At 39.3% G+C, this 25,720-nt stretch overlaps 1 protein-coding gene across 1 annotated transcript; it reads left to right on the plus strand.

Annotated features, from left to right (window-relative positions):
* Positions 1–220: 220 nt before the first annotated feature.
* Positions 221–20,329, plus strand: LOC114039800 (zinc finger protein 383-like). Its single transcript, XM_027857676.1, has 7 exons — positions 221–403; positions 1,878–2,075; positions 2,180–2,405; positions 11,380–11,456; positions 12,628–12,754; positions 14,552–14,665; positions 18,622–20,329. Exons 4-7 carry the CDS (start codon positions 11,421–11,423, stop codon positions 20,232–20,234), a joined length of 1,890 nt encoding a protein of 629 aa, XP_027713477.1. The 5' UTR covers positions 221–403; positions 1,878–2,075; positions 2,180–2,405; positions 11,380–11,420; the 3' UTR covers positions 20,235–20,329.
* Positions 20,330–25,720: the final 5,391 nt, after the last annotated feature.

Below are 25,720 nucleotides of genomic sequence, written 5' to 3' on the forward strand. Positions count from 1 at the left end.
ATCGGCTCGGCGTCCTGTCACTGGGAGGGGGGGCGGAGACAGGGGAGGGGCGGGACTGGGCAAGGAGCCGTTTTTGTTCCCACGGCCGGAAGGAAACGTCGGGCGACTAGAGAGAGCTCGCTGGTCCTCCGCAAGGCCTAGAGCGGCTCTGGGCCAGGCCGGGGCTTGGATTGGGCGGATCTCACGGTGGGGGTGGGAATCGAAGCGTTACTTCCGGGCCGGGGGGGGGGGTCCGGCTTCACCGATGAGGAGGGGTTTCCGGGTCCGGACCCTACGGGTTCAGTTAGTGGCCGGTACCTCCTTGTCCCCTGTCTGCGGGGCCTCGGAGCGGAGTCTGAGCCCCAGCCCCGCCGCCTCTCGGGTCCGCTCCCCTTTCCCACAGTCTCCAGGCGTGAGGTTAGAGGTGAGCGCTCTTCCTCTTATCCTAGTGAAGGAATGTGACTGGACAGGGAGGGTGGCCCCACATCGGAGGGCCTTGAATGCCAGGTGTCATTCCTCGAGTCTGGCCCTTACGTTGTACTCATAGGAGCCCCCGTCCAACTTTATCGTTGACCAAGTGCTGCCCTTTCAACACACCCATGAGGTCGTCCGTAAAGACGCACAAGAGGCAGGGCATGCGAGCCTGGAGATGGGTAAAGGGAGATGGATTAGCTCTGGTCAGAAATAGTGACATCTCCAGAGAGGAGAAAGAAAGGGGGAGGATGCCGAGAAGCAGAAGAGGGCAGTTGATTTGAAGTTGGAGGTCATTGATCTGTCTGACTCGGGGCTGAGGTTGGGTTTGGGGTACTTGAGAGAGGAAAAGGTTTCAGATAGGAGGATTACAGAGGCGCAATGAAACCGCAGCTGAGATTATGACCTGTAAATGTACAGTAGCTGAATCAGTGGAATTGTGTGACTTCCTCCAGCAGTGTCTGGTGCCCTTGGAGCAAGAACAGAGAAATTTGCACATAACACGATGTCTGTAGCTACTGTCCATAGCATAGTAAACTTTTCCTAAATGCTTATTGAGTGAGTAAGTGAAATCGGATGATGGGAATTACGTAGAGTTGGGGATTAGGTTCAGAACTGTGGAGGTTCATTTAGGGTGGAAAATTCTAAAACGGTGGCTAGTGAATCACTAAGGCTGCAGTCAAGGCTGGATTTGGAGTTAAGTGAAGTGAGAGAGATAAAAAGATTGTAAAGAGACTAAAGATCACAATGAGATGAAGAATAGGGTTATTGTGAGTAAGAGAGATGAAGAGATGGAAGAATTAGAGGTTATGACTTGAGAATAGAATTTCAAAGTCTAAGGTCTTAGAGGTGCAGTTCTGAGGTAACTCTCTAGGGTATGATTATGCCAGCATATGGCTGCATAAGGGTGAAGAAGAAATTTAGAGCCCCATAGGTAAAGGAATTATGTGTTTATGGTATTAGAGGAGTTGTTAAAATGCATACTGAGGTTTCCAGGGATAAAAACTAGGATTAGAATAAAGAGGAATGCTATAAGCCAGTTTAAAGTCATTAAGGAAGTTGGAAGAGTGAATAGAGTGACTGTAGAGCAGTGGTATCAAATTCAAAAAAGAAAGAGGTCCCTACTGCCCACATATTGACTTAGAAAACCACAAATTAACATTATCTACATCATATTGTTTTTATTTTGTTAATTATTTCCCAATTACATTTTAATCTGGTCAGAGCCTTGGCTACAACCTCTGTGGAAATGATGGTCACAAGGACAGAAAGAGCATAATATATAACCAGATTGCATGGACTTTAAGGGAGGAAAAGTTATTGAAGGATACTAGGAATATAGTCCTGAAACCCCAAACAAAAGATGCTCAGGACTTCCCTCAACCTTCCTAATATGATGCTCTTCTCATCCTCTCTGTCCCCTGAAGACCCAGGGGCTAGGACTGAGCCCTGGATACCTAGGACAAACCACCAGAGATCCTGTTGTCTTTCCCACAAGCAGGATTTTAAATGTTACAACCTGGTGTGAGCGCCCAGCAATAGTGAAGAGAAGAACTGTGGGTCCTGGAAATGTGGACACAAAGGAAGCTTCTGAAGGGAGAGGGCATGAGAAGGTGACTGCTCAGGTGAGTGAGAGAGAACTTACATTCATTCATTGCATACAAATTTACTGTACCTCGTTGTCAGATCTCTTTTCAAATGAAATAAAAGGCTATTTTTATTGTTTTAGAACTACTTAGATCCTTTCAACACCAAGAAGTTGGATATTAACAGTGTGACTACTGAGAACAAATCATCTGATTCTGTTTAGCTACTTCCTCACTGGATTGAGTTTCCCTTCCTTACCTGCCTGAGCAGAAGAACAGGGGTCCTTTGACATTTTTTCCCTCTCTGTACAGTTGACTTCAGGGTTTTCATCTTGTTCAATTTCCTTCCTCTGTGTCACATTTTTTAAGGTACCATTTCTTTTTTTTTCCATGTAATTTATTCTTCTTTCCAATTACGTATAAAAAAATTTTCACATTTGTTTTTAAAATTTTTAACTTCCTAATTCTCCCCCCTCCTTCCACTTCCCTCTTATTAAGAAATCAAGCGATATGATATAGGTGATACATGTGCAATCATGCAAAACATATCTGGATATTAGTCATGTTTTGAAAGAAAACATAGATCAAAAAAACCCAAGAAAAATAAAGTTAAAAAAAAAGTATGCTTCTATCTGCATTCAGACTTAAGGTACCATTTCTGTGTAGTCTCTGATATTATAATTCCTATTTTGGTTGTTGTCTCATTTGAATGTGAATTTAATTCTTTGTGAATATGAATACCTAAGGTTCACCCCAGATGTATACCAATTCAGTCTTTTGGACTGGTGAGAGTGGGGAGAGGAAAGCAAAGGATCCTCAGTTGCCAGTACCTATTTCCAGAGCAAAGGCAAGCTGAGTATAGGGGACACTAGGATGAAAATATGCACAAAAAAGGTAGAAAGGGTATTCTTTGGGAATACCCTTTGTAAATACTTTGGAAGCCTCATCTGCTCATTTAAGAAAAAAAAAAGGACACATAGTTACCAGTAGGGTCAGACAAGAAGGGTAAACCTTTTATATAGTTGACTTAATAAATGTTTTTTCTTTTCCTCTTACCGACTGCTTAATTTTCACGTTCCCCAATATTCTGTCCTTAACTGTCTTTTCTCCTCTCTCTGCCTTTACTTCCATCTTCTGGTCATGTCTTGAAAATGTTGGTTGATGAGTTTCTTTTGCATTCTCATCAATCTTTTTTTTTGTTTTGTTTTGTTTTTGTTTTTAGGCAGTTGGGGTTAAGTGACTTGCCCAGGGTCACACAGCTAGTAAGTGTCAAGTGTTTGGTCTGAGGCCGGATTTGAACTCAGGTCCTCCTGACTCCAGATCTGGTGCTGTATCCACTACACCACCTAGCTGCCCCTCTCATCAATCTTTTTAAAAGGCTGATTCATTTCCTCTGCTCAGAATTGTTTGTGTCTTTGTATGCTCAATGTTTCGTTCTTGAAATCCTCTTCCCATCCCTCCTAGGCTTACTTCCCTGATAAATTTTAGTCCACAGAATCCTACTCATACTTTTTTTTTAATTCTTTGGATTCTGTCCTCCCTAAAAACTCTAGGTTGCATGTCAGACATTCCCAGCTTCCTCACTCACATATCATCTAAAAGAGAAATAGTTACTTCCCTCAACATTCCTATTATTTTCTTTTTTTTTTGCAAGGCAATCAGGGTTAAGTGACTTGTCCAGGATCACACATCCTATCCTATCATGTGTCTGAGGCTGGATTTGAACTCAGGTCCTCCTGACTCCAGGACTGGTGCTTTATCCACTGCGCCACCTAGTTGCCCCAACATTCATATCATTTTCAACTCAACATCTAGTTCCTGCTCATTGGTGAGAATCAGATCCCAAATGGAATTTCACTGTATTAGTTCTTTCACCTTTTGAAGAATGAAATTATCACTAAGGCAAGCCAAGCAATGATTAACTTCTCTGCTTTTGCTGCAGGAACCTGGATAATTGAACTCTCCCATCACTGTTGTGAGAGGCTTAATAGAAAGAGGGCTGGACTGAGAGTTGGGGAGATCAGGGCTCAAGTCCCACCTTGGACAACTTTAAAGTCAATTCATGGAACACTTTGCCAGAATCAATGTATGGGTCTGACCTGTATGTTGACTCATCTATTTAACTGCAAAAGAGTTACCTGTCCTTAATTGCTAGTCTTGGAGGTGAACAGAGCTTAAGGCTAGAGCTTTCATAGTTTTTTATCCCTTCTCTCTGCTCCCTCATTGCCCAAATAACCATAGTACTACTATCTTTCATTTCTGAAGTACATTAAGGTGTACAAAGTCAGATTTTCTTCACAACAGCCTTAGGGGACAGGCAGTACAAGTGATGTCATTCTACTTTATGAAGGAGAGACTGAGACTCCTGAAGCTACCTGTTCCGTTTTGGAGAGCTCTTAATTGTTAGGACATCAAGCCTAAATCAGCCCCTTTGAAACTCTAGCCATGACTCCTAGTTCTGCACTCAGGGGCTAAGCAGAACAAATCTAATCCAGTCTTTTCAATATTTAGGATCATATGATAGCTTCTTAGTCATTTCTTCTCCAGGTTAAACATCACCAGTTTCCTTCAATGAATCCTTACATGGTACAGCCACAAGACCCTTATCTGACTTAATCAGGTGCATCCTGGTTGTTTTTCTCTGTTCATAACTTGAAATAGGTGAACTTGTTTTTTTCACTGTGTTAATCACTGCATTTCAGTATAATTGGCTTCCTTTTTAATCCTATATATTTTATTTTATGCATTTAAAAACATTATTCCAAAAATGTAGACTTCTTCAGACTGACTACCAAAGGTGTCTATGACACAAAATAGGTGAAGATCCTCTACAGGTCCTCCTCAGATAAGGTGAACTAGATATCCTAATGAAAGGAAGCAAATTTAGCCTTTTCATTTTCACTTGTATTTGTCAGATGAGACCTATGGCAGGAATATGGGTTTGAAAAAGAGTATACTTTATTCAGAAGAAACAGGATCGATAAAAGCCAAGGGGTAGGGGAGGTAGAGACAAAGTTAGTTTGTATATTCGGGAAATACAGTTATAGGAACAAGATCCAGGAACTAAAGGAGAGAAACAGGCAGGGAGCATTCGAGTGATAATCGAGAGACAGAAAAAGCAACACCATCCTATGTTATAGACTACCAAGACAAAAAAGAAGAAATTAATAAGTCTCAGGAAAGAGCTGGCTAGTTTGGCATGAAGGGATTGAGTAGTGATGGGGGTTGGGGGTGCGGAGAGACAGTAGAGTAATGGAGCTTCAATGATCCTAACATTTGCTAGAGTTCTCTCTTTTTGCAAAGCAGAGCAGCTGGCTTCCTTAAAGGTTTGCCTGAGTGATAATTTCATCCTTTCAAAGGCGGAAGAAACAATGCAAGGAATTTAGTTTCTGGACCCAGTTCTTATCAACGAAAAGGAATTGGTTATTGGGGTAGAAATGACAGGAACTTTGGGAGGAAATAACCGTTCCATTTGTGATAGAGAAGAAGAAAGCAAGCTGGTAATAGGCTAACCTGCAGGATAGATTTGGGGACAGCAGATTTAGGACAGTCATGCTATGAGGCATGGGAAGCTCTCAAGAAGAAAATTCTGAAAATGCAAAAAGATTTTGTGTCAGCGTCAGTATTCTGCATCAGGAGCAATAGATCACTCTGAGATGGCATTTAAACAAATAATCCTTTTTACTAAAATTGTATTTGAATACCCACTGGGAGAAACATTTCTCAGAATGGCTCAAAAGCAGTCCAGAGGATAAAAACAGCTAATAGCCCCAGGCTAGAAGTAGAAAGGCAACTCTCCAAGGTCTCAGGATCTAAAAAGCTCTTGTCTGGAGCTCCAAGAGCTGATAGCTGGGCCCTCATTCAGTGTTCCTGGGAAGCTAGAGTTGCCCCTACTGTCTAGGTCTGTACCACCAGACCAGGGTTATGGGAGGTAAGAGGTTAACTCACACCTCCACCAATATCCTGGTAACCAGAGTGGGTAGGCAGGAACTTAAAGCAACTTAGGTTTGCTTTGTTAATTTTTTTAACTTTGCTTTTTTTTTGGTGTCTTTTGTTTCCACATCTATAGATGTGTATATGCCCCCTCCCCCCATATGAGCCTTCCCTTAAAAAAAAAAAAAAGACAACAACAAATTAATTTAATTTTTCTAAAGACATATACAGAAAGTAAAAGCAAGGCCAGATGATGAAGGATGAATATAAACCCCTGGCATGATCCTATAAAAATTGAGTTAGGAGATCTGACTCTTAGAAATTGCCGACGCTAGCATGTGATACTAAGAACAACAAAAGCATTTTTTTGTTTTATGTTTTGTTTTGAGCTCTGTCATGTAGAGGAACAGAGAGAATTACAGAAGTAATAGAACTGTTGTTCACAATGGATAGAAAAGTAACTGATGATAGAACTAGCTCATGCTTAATTCTGTTTTCTCTGCCAAGAAGAAAGATTTGTGTAAAATGAAAAAATCAGAATAACATGGATAATAGGGATTTGAAATCCAAGATAAGTAGAAAGAGAATAGTTATTTGCACTCGTTTCAGGTCACCAGGACCAGACAAACTATATTCCAGATACTAACAGAATCGGTAGATGTGGTAACAGAACTGCTATCAGTGATATTCTCAGAAAGATAATGGAGAATAGGAGAGGTGCTGAGCTAATAAAGGACAGATTTTGCCCTGATTTTTTTTTATTTTAAAGCTGAAACATATAGAATCTGCACACTATAAACCCATAAGCATCTTTTCAATTTCCTGACAAAATCCTGGAATGAGTTATTAACAAGGATGGCTAGAAAATATCGAGTAAAGGAAGCATCCTCCATCAAGAACAGCTAATCTCATTTCATTTTCTTACAAAAGAAAAGTAGTAGATCAGGGCAATGATACAAATCATGTCAACAAGCATACCATGTCCCAGACACCATGCTCAGCGGTGGGGGTATAAAGAAGGGTAAAAGTCTCTGTCTTCAAGAACTTACAATCTAAAAGAGGAGACAACATGCAAACAACTATGTACAAACAAGATATGTACAGGATAAACTGGAGATAATCTCTCAGAAAATGTGAACATTAAAGGAGACTGGAAAAGACTTACTGCAGAAGGTGAAATTTTAGCTGAAACTTGGTGAGGAGGGGGAGAACATTTCAAACAAAGTTCCAGCCAATGAAAAGACAGTTAGGAGATGGAGTGTCTTGTGGGAGGAACAGCAAGGTCAGTATCACTGTGGAGGGGAATCAGGTATAAGACAACTAGAAAGGAAGGGGCCAGGTTCTGAAGGTCTTTTAAACACCAACAGATGGTTTTATATTTGATCCTGGAAGCAATAAGGAGCCTCTGAAGTTTATTGAATAGTCTTATGGTCATACCTACTCTTTAGGAAGACTACTTTGACAGCCAAATGAAGAATGGACTTGAGTGAGGAGAGATTTGGGGCAGGCAGATCAGCCAGTAGGTTATTACAGTAGTTCAGGCATGAGATGATGAAGGCTTGCACTAAGGCGGTGGCAGTGTCATAGGGGAAAAGAAGATATATTTGAGAGATGCTGCAAAGGTAAAATTGACAGTCCTTGGCAACAGATTGGATGTCAGTGGTGAAAGAGTAGGGAGTCAAGGAGGACACCTAAGTTGAGAGACTGGGTGACTTGGAGGATGGCAGTTGCCTGGGCAGTAATAGGGAAGTATGCAGGAGGGGAGATAGAGTTTCCTATAATTTATTTGACAAAAGGTTTGGGGCTGTTTTGTGGGAAAGATGTAGAAATTTCACTGGACAATAATAGTTAGATGGATTTAGACCTATAACTAAATCCCAATGGTAATTATTAACAGTTATTCAGTATCATCTAGGGAGGAGCTCTCAGTGGAGAGTCCCAAGTTCTGAGCTTGGCCCCTAGTATTTAACATTTTTCATCAGTGACTTGAATAAAAGCATAAATGGCACTACTTCCCAGATTTGCAAAATTTTACAAAACTTGGAGATTTAATTAATGTATTGGATGACAGGATCCAAAAAGATCCAGAAATGCTAGAAAGTAGGCCTGGTTCTTAGATGGATTTTAATCAATATAAACATAAAGTCTTATACTTGGATTCAGAAACTTCCTTCATAAATATAAGATCAGGTAGGTGTGACTAGACAATAATTTGACTGGAAAAGATCTATAGACTTTAGAGTATTGCAAACTTAATATTAATGAATAGTATGATATAAGTGAATCAATGGATCTGTGATTTCCTCTTTAGATTGTATTTCCTATGTGAGAACTTCTGGTTTGTAACATATCTACCCTGACCCTAAGGTCACACAGCTAGTTTATGTCAGCAGCAGAAGTTGAACCCAGTCTTGAACTTCATGTCCAGTACTTTATTCACTGCCTCAGGATATCTCTAATTGAAGAAAACTCAAAGGGAAAAAACAAGTCTTTTCTACTGTACGTGTAAATCACCCAGAAATTGATTGTTCACTGGTCCACATGGGAAAACAGGTAATTAGAAAAAAATCACAGATTTAGACAGTCAGGTTAGTGGGAAATAAAAATAAAAAGGTATAGACCCACATGAAAGCTGAATAGTATTAAATAATCAAATAAGTAATTAAAGAAACAGTAGTGAGTTACCTCAAATCATTATCAAATGATAATACACAGATACTACATTTCAAAATTTGTGGGATGCATCCAAAGCAGTACACAGACACAGATCTTTAATACTGAATGGCTATAATGTTAAATAGCCTCATGACCACTCACTCTCTTTGAGTCTTTTTGATAGATCTGCATCCATTTTATGCCCACTAATTTTGTCCCTCAGAACTCTGTCCTGGGTCCTCTCTTTTTTCTTTATACTATCATGCTTAGTGGTTTTATCAGCTATTGTAGATTCAATTACTACATCTATGCAAATGATTCCTAATTCCAACCCTAATCTCTCTCCTGAATTCCTGTCTTCCACCATCTATCTTTTGGACATCTCAAATGTCCTATAGGCATCTCATGCTCAGCATGTCCAAAACAGAGCATAGTATCTTTTCCCCAAAACTTGCCCTTTTTCCAACTTTCTTATTACTGTTGATGGTATTACCATCCTTCCAGTCATCCAGACTCACTACCTTGGTGTTATCTTCAACTCCTTACTTATACTTACCCTACATATCCAGTCTCTATGTGCCATATTTTTTCATCTCTACCTTTGTATCATTTCTCACATGTGTATCCTCTTCATTCATATAGCCACTACTCTAGTTTGGAATCTCTTCACCTCTCACTTGGACTATGGCAAGTGCTTTCTGGTTGGTCTCTTCCCAATCTAGTCTATTTTTTACTCAGCTGTCAAAGTGGTTTTCCTGATGGTCAGGTCTGAACAGGTCACACACACAAGCCACCCCCACTTCCATTTAATAAACTCCAATGACTCTCTTTTACTTCCAGGATCAAATATAAAATCATCTGGCACTTAAAACCCTTTGCAACCTGGCCCCTTTCTACCTTACACCTTACTCCTTTCCACAAATTCTGCAATTCAGCCAGTCAGTCAGTAAGTTTTTATATATGCCAGGCACTATGCTAAATGCTGGGATACAAAGAAAGGCAAAAGAAATTCCCTTCCCTTTAAGAGTTCACAATCTAATGAGAGAGAAAGTATGCTATAGGTATTTTAGTTAGGGCTTGAAAGAAGCCAGGAGGTAAAGGTGAGGAGGGAGAGCATTCTAGGCATGACAATTGGCCCATGTCCTGGAGCCTGGAGTCTTGTTGAAGAACAGCAAGGAAGCCAGTGTCACTGGATTGAAGAGTATGGATGGGGAGGAGTTATATAAGGTGTAAGAAGACTGGAAAGGGCAAGGTGGGGTTGGAGTCTAAGTTACGAAGGGCTTTGAACACCAAACAAAAGATTTTGTCTAGAGGATCCTGTAAGTGAGTCCAGGGCTGTGGTGTGACATGACATGGTCAAACCTACCCTTTATGAAAATCACTTTAGTAGCTGAATGGAGGAGGGATTGGAAAGGAAAGAGACTTGAGGCAGGCACACCCATCAGCAGGCTATTGTGTTCAGATGTTGTTCAATTGTGTCTGACTCTTCGTGACCCCATTTGGAGTTTTCTTGGCAAAGGTACTGGAGTGATTTGCCATTTCCCTTTCCACAGATGAGGAAACTGAGGCAAACAGGGTTAAGTGACTTGCCCAGGGTCACATAGCTAGTAAGTGTCTTGAAGCTAGATTTGAACTCAAGGAGAGTTCTTGTCTCCAAGTGCAGTATTCTATCCACTATGCCACATAGCTGCCCAGCAGGCTATTGCAGTGGTCCAAGTATGAGGTGATGAGGGCCTGCACTAGAGGGATGGCTGTGTCAGAGGAGAGAAGGAAGCATATTTGAGAGATGCTGCAAAGGTGAAATTGACAGGCCTTGATAGCAGCTTGCATGTGGGAAACAGGAGTGAAACATAGTCAGGAGTTGGGGGTGACACTTGGGTTGTGAGCCTGGGGCATTGGGTGGTGGTGTACTGAACAGTAGTAGGGATGTTGGGAAGGAGGAGGGTTGTGCTGTCCTTCACATGAAATTCCATGTCTCACTTAACTTTATCATATGTGAAGGGCAGGACATTAAGGACCGCACCCCAGAGAAAGAATGCATATTCAGGGTGGACAGAGAGCACTTCAGTTTGACTGGACCATAAGAGATATGAAACAGTGTAATCTAAGAAGGCTGGAAAGGTAGAGTGGCATCAATTTATGTAGGGCCTTGACTGCCTTGCAAAGAAATTTGAACTTTATTTGGCAAGCAGTAGGGAGCCACTAAAGATTTTTGAGCAGAGGAGTGACATGTCCAAGTCTACACATAAGTAAAATTATTCTAGCAGTATTATAAAGGATTGATTGGACCTGGAAGGATCTGTTTAATAGTCTAGGGGCAAGTGATAATGAAGGCCTATACTCAAGTGGTGGCAGAGGGATGAGATGAGATGAGGTGAATGCAGGGGATCAAATCAGTATTTATTAAGGGCCTCCCATGTAGAATAGGTCCAAAATGGACTTGAACTTCTCACTCTCACCAAACTAGTATACTTATTTTCCTCCAAACATTCCTTATGTATTCCCCCTAACTCTGTATCTTAGATCCAGTTCAGGGTGCTTACAATTAGGCAGACCCACAGTAGGCATGTGTAGTATGTCAGACTCAGAATTGGTGCATAGTCTATCACAGTTAGAATGCTTAGTTAAAACTGACAATCATCAAGTAAAACTGACAGCTGTCAAGTCAATAACTCACCTTGTAACCTCTTGAGGGGAGGACTGGGGAATTGTAAAACAGAACTCCTCTCTACCTCTCTCCTTTTTCTCCCTTCAGTGAGAGTTCCTGCTGAACACCTAGAGGAGAGCTGAGGTCAGATGATGGCATCCAAGTTTATGCCAGCTGAGCCAAAGGTGAGCTCTTTCTCTCCAGCAACCCATCACTGCTGCATCTCAGACCTCATCTGAGCAAGGGAGTTCCCCTGTCCCTATAATTAACATACATGCAAACACCACTTTTACTCAGGGTTTCACATACACTTCCCTATGATTAATATACATTCAAGCAAATATTTATTCATATTATATCACACTTCTTTCCATAATTAACATGTATGTAGATACTTATTCACCTATACATATATGTACCATTGCCTATAATCAGCACACATGCAGAAGCACGTATACATACCTCCTCACTGCCTGCCTGTACTACTTCTTTTTAATACCTTTTTTCCAATAACATGTAAAAACAATTTTTAATATTGGTTTTTTAATAGTATTTTATTTTTTTCCAATTACATGTAAAGATACTTTTTAACACTCATTTTTTATAAGATTTTGAGTTCCAAATTTTCCTCCCTCCCCAAGACAGCAAGCAGTCTGTTATAGGTTATATATGTGCAATCATGTTAAACATATTTCCACATTAGTCATTGACATTGGTTTTTAAATTGAGTTCCAAATTCTCTCCCTCCTTTCTTCCTCCCCTTCTTTCTTGAGAAGGCAAGCAATTTAATATACGTTATAGATGTGTAGTCATGCAAAACATATTTCTATATTAGCCATGTTGTGAAAGAAAACACAAACCAAAAAAGAACACAAGAAAAACAAAGTTAAAAAAAGTTCTTTTCCTCATAATTCTTTTGGAATTATGTTGGATTATTGTATTGCTAAGAAAATTAAGTCATTCACAGTTCATCATTATACAATATTGCCATTGCTGTGTACAATGTTCTACTGGTTCTGCTCGCTTCACTTTGCATCAGTTCATGTAAGTTTTTCCAGGTTTTTCTGAGAGCATCCTGCTCGTCATTTCTCATACTACAATAGTATTCCAACACAATCATATACCACAACTTGTTCAACTATTTCCCAATTGATGGGTATCCCCTTAATTTCCAATTCTTTGCCACTGCCTGTACTATTTCAATAGTCCTTTCTCATCATACTTTCATAATCACATACACACTGCTACTGAACCTACATGCCATCAGATGTTCCTCTTGCTTAAGGTTCTCCACCTGTCATTAGTGCTAAACCTTGGAAACTTCTCTTGGGCTGCAGCAGGAATCTCTTATTTCAGGCCCTTGTGACATTCGTGGATGTAGCTGTGAATCTCACCCAGGAGGAGTGGCATCTTTTGGGCCCTGATCAGAGGAATCTCTACAGGGATGTGATGCTGGAGAATTATGGCAACATTGTTTCACTGGGTAAGGCTTTCCTAGGACTCAGATCTGTCTTTTCTACAAATCGAAATAGCTTGAAAAAAAAAATTCATGAGGTTCTAACTGTAAAATTAATTCTTCTGTCTTTTAAAATTATCAGACAGATACTTTAAAATGAGGAAACAATTTCACTTTCTTTACAATTATAAATACAATTTTATATGTAAAAATCTTACTCCAATTTTGAGACCTTATTACTAAAACATACTCAAAGTCTAAATTTCCATACTAGATACATTTGGAAGCCAGTCATATACATATGTATATAGTTCTTAAAGAAAACAGTCTTATCTTGTTACTTTCTCAAATTTTACTATTCCAATTAATAGGAAACTTTTCCATTATATCTTTGTCTTATTACTTTGTCTAACTTCCCCCTTTAAGAGGATGTCATTCCTATATTATAATTTGACCACAAATACAGATTAAAATTATAAGATTTTTTCATACTTTCATACTTCACAATTCAGAGATGTTCCAGCATCAGTCTATTAATTAGTAGATTTAATATTGTAATTACAAAACTTCTACTGCTCACTTGCCCAGATTATAGAAATTTGCTATGAAAGGAAAAGGAGGGCTATAGTTATAACAGTGTCAAGGTTTGTCCTTTCAAGAGCACAGATTGACTTGACATATACCATGGGGGGGGGGGATTCCCTTAGCTCTGATTCGATTCCAGACATCAGTCATATCTGACAGCCAGTCATGTAGTCACAGCATATCAAAGGCCAGGATCAGGATTAATCAGATGAAGAAATTTCCTGTTCTGAAAGGAAATGGTACAATGGGACAACTAAGTCAATAGGATCCTTAGGCCATACCAAGGTCATCCCCTCAACTTTTCCCAGGGACAGACAGCTGAACTGCACCTTATGCCATTTTCTGCTATTGGTTTCATGACAATTCAGACAACCATTCCTGTAGTCAAAACTCAAAACAATAGTAAACTATGGTCCCAAGAGTTTTTGTCTCAGATAGCAAAATTTCACTAACAACATCTTAAGGCTTAAAAACTATTAATTTCTCATGGTTCCCTAATAGTTACATTTCATTTATCTTTTACTTATAAATTAAAACTAACCACATTCTGGAGTTTCAGACATACAGAAAATACCTGATAGTTGACTCATATTAATATATTGAAGTTACATCTTTAAACCACCCTATATATTTCATAATTTTTATAAGTGATTGCCAAAAATTTTCAAATGAAAACCGTTAATTAGTAAACTTATTATTAGTATTATCTGTTTTAAAACAAAATAGACCCCATTAAATATTTAACAGTCTGGAGAATTCATTTGAGTTTCTAGTCCAGGCTGAGAGATACAGTATTTCTGTTCCTCATACCAAGAAACACGCCTGATGGATATAGTAGAAGTGGGTAGTTTCCTTGAGCTTTTCCTTAATCTGCACCTTCTCCCTTCTCTAAACTTCTTGTAAGAAACTCTACCCTGCCCTTGGCCCAGGACGCTTACCAGAGTCTGATGTGGACATCCCCAGAGGTGTAAATTTCCTGTCCAGCTAGCATGGAGAGGACACATAAGCTAATTGTTCTTTTGGGCTCACATCAGCAATATACTTACACCCCATGAATTCTCAGAGGGACAGATTCTTAAGATCCTTCCAAAGGGTGCTCAAGTTCTTGTCATAATCTCCACGTACACTGCCTTTGACATCTTAGCTAGCCTCTGTATACCCAGAGGCTGAGAATGAATTTGGGAAAGGTCTGTGTATGCAGGACAATCCACCAGGTCCAGTTTACTTCTCCATGAGCAGGATTTCAAGTGACTAAGCCTGATGTGATATCTCAACTGGAACGAGGGGAAGAGCCATGGGTCCTGGACACACAAGGAGCTGAAGAGAAAAAAGTCCTAAGAGGTGACTGCTTAGGTGAGTGAGAACCTTTCTTTCATTCAGTCATTGAACACATATTTACCACATGTCTTCTATATGCTCAACAATGTGCTGTACATAGTTATTGGATATACAGGACATTAAATGGCAGATTGCCTTGGCAAAAAGATGTAGTCCATAAATCCCTGCACGATAGAAAGCATGCTCTTTGTGGGTAAAATCCACAACAGGACTGTCATCCAATCCCTGCTCATTTACACTTCTAAGATAATCTCATATTTTTGGGAACCCTTTACTTGCTATGTCATCCCAGGCATAAAAAGTTTAACAGCATCATTGTTATTCCCTTACCCTCTTCTCCTCATGACCCTCCAGGGTCAGGAATATCCTAGAAGAAACATGGATTTGTGGATTTGTCTAAGTACTTTGAGCCTGTATGGCTCTGGCTAGCAGCTGCAAGGAAAGAATTTGCATAGTTGGTGATGTAGGCCTGAAGTATTAAAACTGTATGTAGAGTTAAGAGTTATCTGCATAGAGATAATTGAACCTATAGGAATATAAGAGGGGAAAGAAGGAGAGGGGAAGAGAGAGAGAGACAGAGAGAGAGACAGAGAGAACGAGAACAAATTAATCCTTTGATATTCATTTTAAAGAAATTAATGAAGATCCAACAAAGATGCTCAGAAAGTATTAGGAAATACAAGAGAGAATGGTATTACAGAAATTGAGGGAGGAAGTGGTATACAGAGGGAAAGGGGATGGTCAGTCAACAGTTTCAGAAACCACAGTTAGTAGATAAGGGACATAAATAGTCCTGCCATACTCTCTACAGTAGTCAGACTACTTCTGGAATATTGTGTTCAGTCATAAACACCACATTTTAGGAAGGACATAGACAAACTGGAGTATATCCTCTTTGAAAGGAGTGACTAGGATGAAGAGAAGACTAAAGATATACCTTTTGAGGATCAGTTGAAGGAACTAGGAGATATTTTTCTTGGAAAAGAGAAGACTTGGTGGAGAGATAATAGTCTTCAAGTATTTGAAGGGGTTATATAGAAGAAATTAGACTTGTTTTGTTTAATCCCAGAGAACAGTATTAGGAATAATGTGTGGAAGCTGTAAAGAGACCCACTGAGGCTTGGTGTGAGAAAACCTTTCTAATGATTAGAGCTCTCCAAAAGTATAATGGGCTACCCCAGAAGATATGTGGTTGCCCCTCACAGGAGGTTTTCAAGCAGAGGTTTGGATGATAATTTGTTGGGAATGTTGTAGAAGGAATTCTTGTTTGGGGATGGTCTGGACTAGATGGTTTCTAAGGTCCTTTCAGACCTGCAAATTCTATGATCCAAGAAGTTAACACAATTGATTAATTAAATTTAACCCCAGAGAAGAGTAAAAAATGCACCTCCCTCCCTTCATTGCAGAGGCAGTAGAATATTGCATATAACTTTAGTTCAAGGTGACATATTGGTTGGTTTTATTAAGTTGTCCTTCCCCCTTTTTTAAATCTTTGTTACAAGGGAAGGCTTGCAGGGTTGTGATATAAGAACAAAAGTCATCAATATTTTAAAGAACAAAGAATCAGTGGTAACTTTTAAAGAGTAATTTTAGTGGTATGGTCAGTGGCCATATTGAAAGGGCTTAAGAAACAAATGGTGAAGTGGAGGCAGTGAGTATAGACAACATTATTAGTTTGGCAGTGAAAGGGTTATAAAATATAAGGTGATTAACTTGAGAGTGATGGTATGTGAAGAGTTTCTTTTTTGTTTTTAATAAGAATGGGAGAGCTCATTATATTTGTGGGCAAAGGAGTGAGGGAGAAATTGAAGATGAAAGTAAGGGAGTAATTGATGGGGCAAACTCCTGAAGAAGACAGGAGTAATTGAAATCAAGGCTATAGGTAGGCAGAGGTTAGCCAATATAAGGAAAAATTCCACTTCTTCCTTAGATTTTGTGCATAGGAGGTGAGGTAAAGATGGAGTAAGGGAAAAGAAGGGATCTCATACTGTGAATGACCTTCATTTTTATCAATAAAGTGGTAGGCAGAGTCATCTGTTGAGAGGAGGAGGTTCAGGAGGTAGTACTGTAGACTTAAAAAAGGAAAAGGTTTCAAACACCTGCTTTGGGTAACAGAATAGAGATTCAATCAAGGAAAAATATAAAGATTGCCACGTAGCAGAGAAGAGCAGTTGAGATTAAATAACATCAGTCTGCGGTGGGACCCAGTCAGCATGGTTTCATGACATCATTCAGCAGCATGTAATAGCTCAAGAGTAAAAGCAGAAAAAGCAGCTGTTGGAAGTGGCTCAGAGTTGAGGATTAGCACGATGTGAAGGGCAGGACAAGAAATATTAAACTTAGATGAGAATACATAGTGAAACTAATTAACTTACTGGGTCAAGACTGAGCATAAAAGAAATAAGGCCAGGGTAGGGGTGATGGACTGGTAGAACAGGAAGAACTAGAGGGACCTCAAGTCACAATGAAAACAAAGAACAGGTTTTAGAAGAATGAGACAAAAGAGGATGGAATGATAAAGATTATGATAAAGAGAGGAGAGTTTCAGAGTTCAGGTCATGGAAATGACACAACTAGGGGAGATTCTGAGGTCTAAGATGTGACTGCCCTCTGTAGGCAGCTTAGGTGGGGTGAAAGTTACAGATTGTGAGAACTAAGAGAATGATGATCAGAGAGGCCATGAGTCCACCACATACATAGATCAGCTGAAGTAATTGGGGATGTTTAGCCTAGAGAAGAGAAGACTTAAGGGGGCCGTGATAACTGTCTTCAAGTATTTGAAGGGCTTTTGTGTAGAGAAAAGATGAGACTAGTTCTGTTTGACCCCAGAAAGAAGAAGCAGGAGCAATAGGTAGAAATTACAAGGAGGCAAATTTAAATTTGATGTCATTTCTTCCATTCTCCCCTCATGGCCTCCTAAGCTCTATTTGTTCTAGACTGATGTGTCCTATTACCAGGTAAATTTCTGTGATTTGTTTCTGTGAGTAGGAGATGAGGATGACTGATAGAAGTGGGATCGGGGGAAGGGCAGGAAAATTCCATGGTCATTGTCAGCCTCTCAAACTATGGAAGCCTACTGATGCTGAGTGAAGTGAGCAGAACCAAGAGAACGTTGTACACAATAACAGCCACATTGTGTGATGACTAATATTGATAAACTTAACCCTTCCTGGCAATACAAGGATCTAAGACATCTCCAGAGGCCTTGTGATGGAAAATGCTATCCACACCCAAAGAAAGAACTATGGAAGCCAAATTGTTATTTTTTTCTCTTCTGTTGAGTTTTGTTTCTTCTTTCTTATGGTTCTTCCTATTGGTTTTAATTTCTACTTACAACATCACTAATATGAAAATATGTTTAATATGAATGTAAATGTATAGCCTGTATCAGATTATGTGCCGTCTTGGGGAGGAAGGGGGAGAAAAATTTTAAACTCAAAAGCATATGGAAGTGATTATTGATAAATCAAAATAAATTAATAGAAAAAAAAGCAGAAAACAAAAACTATGGAAGCCTAATTCCTCAATTGCCTTTTGGACATTCCCAAATAAGTTATTCTTAACACAGATATACATATACCACTCTAGCTATCATATGGTCTTGACTATAGTTCTAGACCTGTCCTTGTCTGAAGTTTGGTTTTCTATCCTCTTTTAGCCTCATGTCTCTAGTAAATCTTCAGTTCAATTCAATTAATATGTATTTGTTGAGTGTCAGGTAGGTGTGTTTATATTAAAACACTGTGATGAGAATATCTTGTTCACAAAATATCTAAGATAAACCAGCCCCTAGATGGTCTTATTTATACATCTCTAATTCTACCTCTCCATTCTGTGAAGCTAGCTTGAAATTTGTCAGTAGCATGTCCCTCTAGAAGATTGTTATGTAATTGTCTTATTTATGCCCCACAAAATGTCCTTAGTCTTAGAATAAAGCAGATAATATTTATATTTTGTGTTCACTGTTTCAGATTGTGAAACCCAGACTGAGAGTGAGGATTTGTCTCCAAAGCAAGAAATTTCTGACGAGATGAATTGCCAAAATCTGATATTGCATAGACTCAGAGGACTTGTGCCTCAAGGACCCACATTTGGAGAAGCTGTTGAAAATGAGGACACATTAAAGGAAATGTGGAGATCTCCTGCAGGGAGGAACCTAAGGACATTCCTTTCCCAGAAGAGAGGCTTCAGGCCAGTGCCAGTGGTCCATCAAAAACCCCTCATATTGGAAAGAGGTCAGGAATGTAGTGAATTTGGGAAAAGTCTCAGTTTGAGTATGACTCCTGTAAGGTATCAAAGAGTTTATTCAGAATGGAGACCCCAGCAATGTGATGAAATGGGCCAAATATTTGAACAAAATTCAGAACTAATTACATATCAGAAAGAACAAACAGAAGAAAAGCCCTATAAAGCTAAAGTATATTGGAAAGCATTTACTCAGAATTCAAACCTCATTGAACTTCAGAGAATTCATACCAGAGAGGAACCCGGTGGGTATGATGCCAATGAAGAAACTTTCAACCAAACATCAATCCTTATCAAGAAGGAGAAAGTGCTTAATGGGGAAAAACCCTATGAATTTAATGAATGTGGAAATACCTTTAACACACAGTTATCCCTTATTCAAAACCATAAAATCCCCACTTTAGAGAAACCCTATCAGTGTACAGAATGTGGGAAAGCTTTTAGCTTGAAAGGAAACCTTATTCGACACCAGAGACTTCACACTGGAGAGAGACCATTTGAGTGTAATGAATGTGGAAGTGCTTTCAGTTTGAAGGGAAACCTTATTCGACATCAGAGACTTCACACAGGTGAGAAACCATTTGAGTGTACTGAATGTGGGAAAGCCTTCACTCGAAGCACTGCCTTTATTCTTCATCAAAGACTTCACACTGGCGAGAAACCCTATGAGTGTACTGAATGTGGGAAAGCCTTCAGCCAGGAAGGAAACCTTATCCAGCATAAGCGATTTCACACTGGTGAGAAACCCTACCAGTGTAATGAATGTGGAAAAGCCTGTAGTGATCGAACATCCCTTATTCATCATCAGAGAATTCACACTGGAGAGAAACCTTATCTGTGTAATGAATGTGGAAAATGCTTCAGCCAGAGTTCAATCCTAATTAAACATCAGAAAATTCATACAGGGGAAAAGCCCTATGAGTGTAATGAATGTGGAAAGGCCTTCATTCTAAAATCTTGCCTTTTTAGACACCAGAGAATTCACACTGGAGAGAAACCATATCAGTGTAATGAATGTGGAAAAGCCTGTAGTGACCGAACATCCCTTATTCACCACCAGAGAATTCACACTGGAGAAAAACCTTATGTGTGTAATGAATGTGGGAAAGCTTTCAGCCAGAGTTCAAGCCTCATCACACACCAGAGAATTCATACTGGAGAAAAACCTTATGAGTGTAATCAGTGTGGAAAAACTTTTAGTGCATCTTCCAACCTTATTCAGCATCAGAGAATCCACTCTGGAGAGAAACCTTATGAATGCATAAAATGTGAGAAAACTTTTATTTTGAAGTCTTACCTCATTAGACACCAGAGAATTCACTCTGGAGATACCTTGTGAAGGAAGACACCTTTGTGGGACAGCCTTCAGTATACATTCTTCCATTACTGGGCATCAGAAAAGTCACATTGGCAACAAATCATATGGTTGTAAAAGAACCACAAAACTTTTATAATAATAATGATAGTGATCAAGTCTTTATCCAGCACTTCAGTCTTATTCACTATTAGAAAAGTTTTCTGGAGAAGAAAATTCTGTGATGTACTTTTAGTAATAACGTTCACTTTGCAAATTAAGCTCTTATAGAGAAGGTCCTTTTGCTTCTCAAAATATTGCCTATGTGATTTAAGTATGCTGCGACTGGATGGTGTCTGCCACATAAACTGAACTTAGAGGATTCATGTCCTGGTAATCTTGGCTCATGTAAGAGGGTATTTTAACTCCTCAAACACTACATGTGTCATACGTGATTGATGTTTTCTCCCACTCAGTGATTGTATGGTGCTGGCTGACAGATGAATTTGAACTACAGGCTTCATATTCATGAAAGTTTCTCACATTTTTTCAGCATGAATTTCAGCATTATTTTATATTTTGAAAAACCTTGATTAACTAAGGTAAATTAGGTGACTTTAGAGAAACACTATATCTAACTAAACACAGTATTTTAGAGGACATTTGTTAACCAATTTCCAGGCTTCAGTTAGGTAGCTTTCCTCCTTAGGTAGTTCTTTATCTTTTATCCTTGTACATGGCCACAGGGAGAAAGATGTGACACTTTTCAATAACATCATGATGACAGCAGTTTATCCTGTTTAATTTTTTGTTTGTGTGTGTTATTCTGTTGTATTAGATGAAGTTCATTTAACTGCTTTGGCAGTTTGTATTTGAAGGTATCAGTAGTAGTGACAACACATGTCACAGTTACTTAACTTTGTATCAGATGACCCTCCCAGTTCTGCACCTTTGTGAGCCTCATTTATTGTTGTAGGCCAAGAAAGACATTCAGAAAGGAAATTCAATGTCTTCCTCCCTCTCCTTAGCAGTAAGATCTCTTCCTTCATTCCATGAGGCATTTAAGGTACTAGAAAGGTAGAAAAACAGTGTCCTATGATTTAGTTCAGTAATAGGAGATATTTAGGCTGTTTTCTTTTTTTCCTCCTCAGATTCTATCTTCTGTTCCCACCCACCAACAACTAAGTTGTTAGGAAAGCTGATCAATTTGCTTAAAGCCAAGTAGCCTAATAATGAGTTTGCCTAAAACCATATTCTCTATGTTACCATATGTTCCCTCCCAAGTCTTACCTCAGCCTATCAGATCAATGTACCTGAAGCCATTTTGCCTGAAACTAATTAGCCTAATGCCAATTTGCCTAATGATCAATTCACCTAAACCTATTAAGCATTTTGGCACAACTTTGTGTGTGTAACCTGTTTGTGGTTTTAGCCTCCATAAGCATTTTTGCTTCTTTTTTGTCTCACCTCATTTTGAGCACTTTAAAGATTTGTTAACAATGTCTAAGGATACTCCTAACTAAATCAAATATTTATCAAATTTACAGCTTTTCATATAGGACAGGATGGTCTTAACTCCTTATGCATTTTTCCAGACCTTTTGAAGATGTTTACCATTTTATCTACCCTTGTATATTTTACCACTTTATTGATTGAGAAGCAGTGTGGAATAGTAGAAAGAGTAGCAAATGGGCTTGCAATCAGAACTACTTAAATGGGAGCTCTGTTAATAAAATTAGCATGTATTCAATGTTCATTCATGAGGCATCATCTTTCAGACTGAGGGTGAAGAGATATAATGGATACATTAGAGACTTCGAAGGTCAGTTGTTCTAGTCTTTTATCTAAAACAGCAATCACTAAAAAAAATATCAAATGTTCAGTCAACTTTTACTTGAAGATCTCCAGAGGCTGTGAACTTGTCCAAGGAAGTTTGGAAGTTTTGCCTTATGTTGAACTAAAATATTTCTAACTCACACATTGGACCTAGTTCTGTTCCCTGGGGCTAAGCAAAATACATTTAATCTTTCCTGCAAACACCAACCCTTCAGATTCTTGAAGAAAACCATTATGTCCCTTGCCCAGTCTTCACTTTTCCAGGATCACCATCTCTAGTTAGTTGAGTAGATCCTCATATGGTATCCTCACTATCCTAGCTGCCTCTCCTCTGTTTGTGCTCTTAACTCATTAATGCCCTTCCTAAATGTGGTGCCCAGACCTGAACACAACACAGAGTGACTTAGCTGGGGAGATTATGTTCAGGGTTCCAATCCAAAATCTAGTTTTTCCATTTGCCTTGTCACACTATTGACACATATTGACCATGCAATTCACTACAAGCTCTTTTTGTTTTTTCACATGATCTTTGTACTGTCTCCCATATCCTGTACTTGTGCACTTGATTTTTTTAACCTGTGTAGAACTTTAATCAATTTAATTCTGTTACATGTGCTGTATTTTCCCAACCTATAGAAATCTTTTGGATGAGGATTCTGCTACTTGGTGAATTATCTGTCCCTCTCAGCTTTAAAATACAAAGATGATAACTGCTAGCTATACTTTCATTCAAGTCATTGATTAAAATGTTGAATACAAGTTGATGAAGGACAGAGCCCTGTTACATTCCATTAGTGACCTACCTTCAGGGTCATCGGTTAGGTCTGGAAAGGACCTTAGAATTCATCTAACCCAACCCCTTTATTTTACATATGAGACCCAGAGAAGTTAAAGTGATTTGTCAAAGTCACATAGAGGTTGACTGTTTGAGTCCTGTCATTTATCCACTTCTAAACTCATCTAATTTTGTTACTATTCAGTGCTCTCCATATTGATCACAAGACTACCGTGAAAGACATTGGTACATACCTTGTTGAGTTACAGGTTATAATGGTTATGGCATTTCCTTTATCTATCAATCTAATGACCCCTTCCAAAAAAAAGAAAAAAGAAATTGTTAATCCAGCATGTTTTGTCCATAATTAATCCACCCTTGCTTTCTGAGACCCCATGAGCTATCTCTTTGATGATCCATCCTAGAATTCTGCTGGAAATAAATGTTAAGCTCATAGTTTGAAGAATCTCTCTTTTGAAAATTGGCCAATTTTCCCATCTCCATTCTCATAGTACCTCATCCATTCTCCATGATTCCTAAAAGATGATTGGCAGTTAGAGATTAACCACACACACATATTCTTACAAAATGTGATTTGTTAAAACATAATGGCTCAAATTAATTAAGGTCAACTAGAAATGCTCTTATCTCCTTATATCCTGATTTCCAATCCACTGCCAACCATTTTTTTTTCCTGGCCTTCCATTCTGAAGAACATTCTGCATGATTGAGAAAACTGTAATAAAATGGAAGGTGAGTAATTGTGTTCTCCCTTTATGGTCAGTTATCTTCTCATTTGCCTCAAGGAGTACTCATTCCTTTTTCTTCTTGCTTCTAACATAATTTTTTCTTAGTATTTATTTATCACAAGACTTTGTTCTAGGCTTTAACCTTCTTTGACTATAATTTATACTTTTTGTATTTATCCTTAATTACTTGCCTTTGTCATCTGTTTTTCACATCTTTCTAAAATCCAAGCTCAACAATAAGTTTCTTATCCTTCCACATCTTTGGGGGAGAGAAGCAGGTAGGGCAAACTGGTTCTCCCTATCTTGCCCAGTCTGAAAATGCAGTGGCTCCTCAGTGCCCAATCCTACTGCTGATCAGCAAAGGAGCTTGACCTGTTCTGTTTACAACCTGGGCTGGTTAGCCCCTCAGTCAGCCTGATTGTACATCACTCCAGAGGTGTCATCATATTAGAGCTAGACTTAGTGTAGACACCAGATTGACTTTAGTGCAGCAGAAAATTCTCAAGTTCAAGCAGTCTACCAACCTCAGCCTCCTTAAGTAGCAGGAATTACAGTGCAATCACTACACCTGGACACATCAATTTCTTTAGATTTCTATCAAGGATCTTGTCTTGGACCATAGATCTTAATGACTACTCCAGCTTCCTGAGCCATAAGCTCCTCCTTAGAAACTATGCAGGTGATCTTACTCAAGGTTCCTTCCTTCACTAATTTCTAAACTGGTATCAAAAGAATAACTCAACGTAGGAGGCCTCTTAATCATAGTCCCTGAGTCTATGTGGTTCCTTGGGTGTAGAGATTTTAAGTTACCCAGTTCTTAAATACCTTTTTCCCCTCTGCCACTTCTACTGTGTCTAAGTCCCTGATCCGAAATGCCCATTCCTTTTTATTGTTGTCTTATCACAAATTCCAGGTAAGAGTTTACTGTTAGAGTTTAGTCACAAAAGACTTAAGGTGCTTCCACCTTTCTCAGTGGCCTGGCTCCTTCAGCACCTGTCTTACAATCTTTCCTCCCTATTTCCTGCCATCATCGTTCAGAACTTCCATATTTGTCTCAATATCTTATCTAACATCCTTCTGTCCCTTCAAGAAATCATTCCCTCCCTGTCATTGTCACTTATTTTATCACCCACACAGACTTCAACCACTGATAGGCTTCCATCACCACTACTCTAAATCACAGAATGTTAGAGATGAAAGAGATGGACATCAATTTAGATCCAGAGTTCTTAACCTTTTTTTGTGACCTGATCCCCTTTGGCAGTCTGCTGAAGCCTATAGACCCCTTCTCAGGATAATGTTTTTAAGTGAATAAAATGAAATACATAGGATTATAAAGGAAATCAGTGATACAGAAATGCAGTTCTCAACATAGTTAAACAATTTCACAGATCCCCTGAAATCTATTCATGGGCCCTTTCCAAGTCTCTGGATCTCAGATTAAGACCTCCTGCTTTAGAAAGTCCCATCCACAGGGGCAGCTAGGTGGTGCAGTGCTCTCCCTGGAGTCCAGAGAACCTGAGTTCAAATCCAGCCTCAGACACTTGACACTTAACTAGCTGTGTGACCCTGGCCAAGTCACTTAAACCCATTGCCTAGCCCCCTGAAAAGAAATCCCATCAACTTTACAAGAAAGAAAATAGTACGAGACATGGTACAACTTGCCCAAAGTCACACCTGCTAGTGGCAAAGAGAATTAGGATCTTTGAGGGCAGGGACTGTTTTGTCAATATATCTCTAGCACTTAGCATAAGTACTTTGCACATAGTAAGTGAATATTGAGTTAAACCCAAGTCTTCATATTCTCCAGTTCAGTGCACTTTCTTCTACATCACAGCTGCCTTTATTTTGAGCTAGTGAGACATCTCTAATTTCAAGCACCTACTATGTGCCAGGCACTGGGGAAACAAAGGCAAAAAAACAGTCACTGCCCTCAGGAAGTCCAATGAGGAAGACAACAAGTGCATGAGCTAGATAACAGGATAAATTAAAGTTTATCTCAGCATGAATCACTTAAGATTAAGGAGTGGGAAAGGCCTCTGCAGAAGCTGAGATTTTAGGTGAGACCCAAAGGAAGCCAGGATTTCCAAGTATGGGGGACAGCCAGTGAAAATGCTTGGAGTGGAGAAATGGAGTAATTTGTGGAGGAACAGCAATGAGTCCAGTGTCAC

This window comes from Vombatus ursinus, unplaced genomic scaffold, assembly GCF_900497805.2.
Source record: "Vombatus ursinus unplaced genomic scaffold, bare-nosed wombat genome assembly UNPS02012319.1, whole genome shotgun sequence".
In the NCBI taxonomy this organism is placed as follows: domain Eukaryota; kingdom Metazoa; phylum Chordata; class Mammalia; order Diprotodontia; family Vombatidae; genus Vombatus; species Vombatus ursinus.

Coding starts and splice junctions, on each gene's coding strand:
- LOC114039800 (XM_027857676.1), top strand. CDS start 11,421: ATGATGGCATCCAAGTTTATGCCAGCTGAGCCAAAG. Junction 12,755..14,551: donor TGGCAACATTGTTTCACTGG/GTAAGGCTTTCC, acceptor CTCCATGAGCAG/GATTTCAAGTGACTAAGCCT. Junction 14,666..18,621: donor CCTAAGAGGTGACTGCTTAG/GTGAGTGAGAAC, acceptor TCACTGTTTCAG/ATTGTGAAACCCAGACTGAG.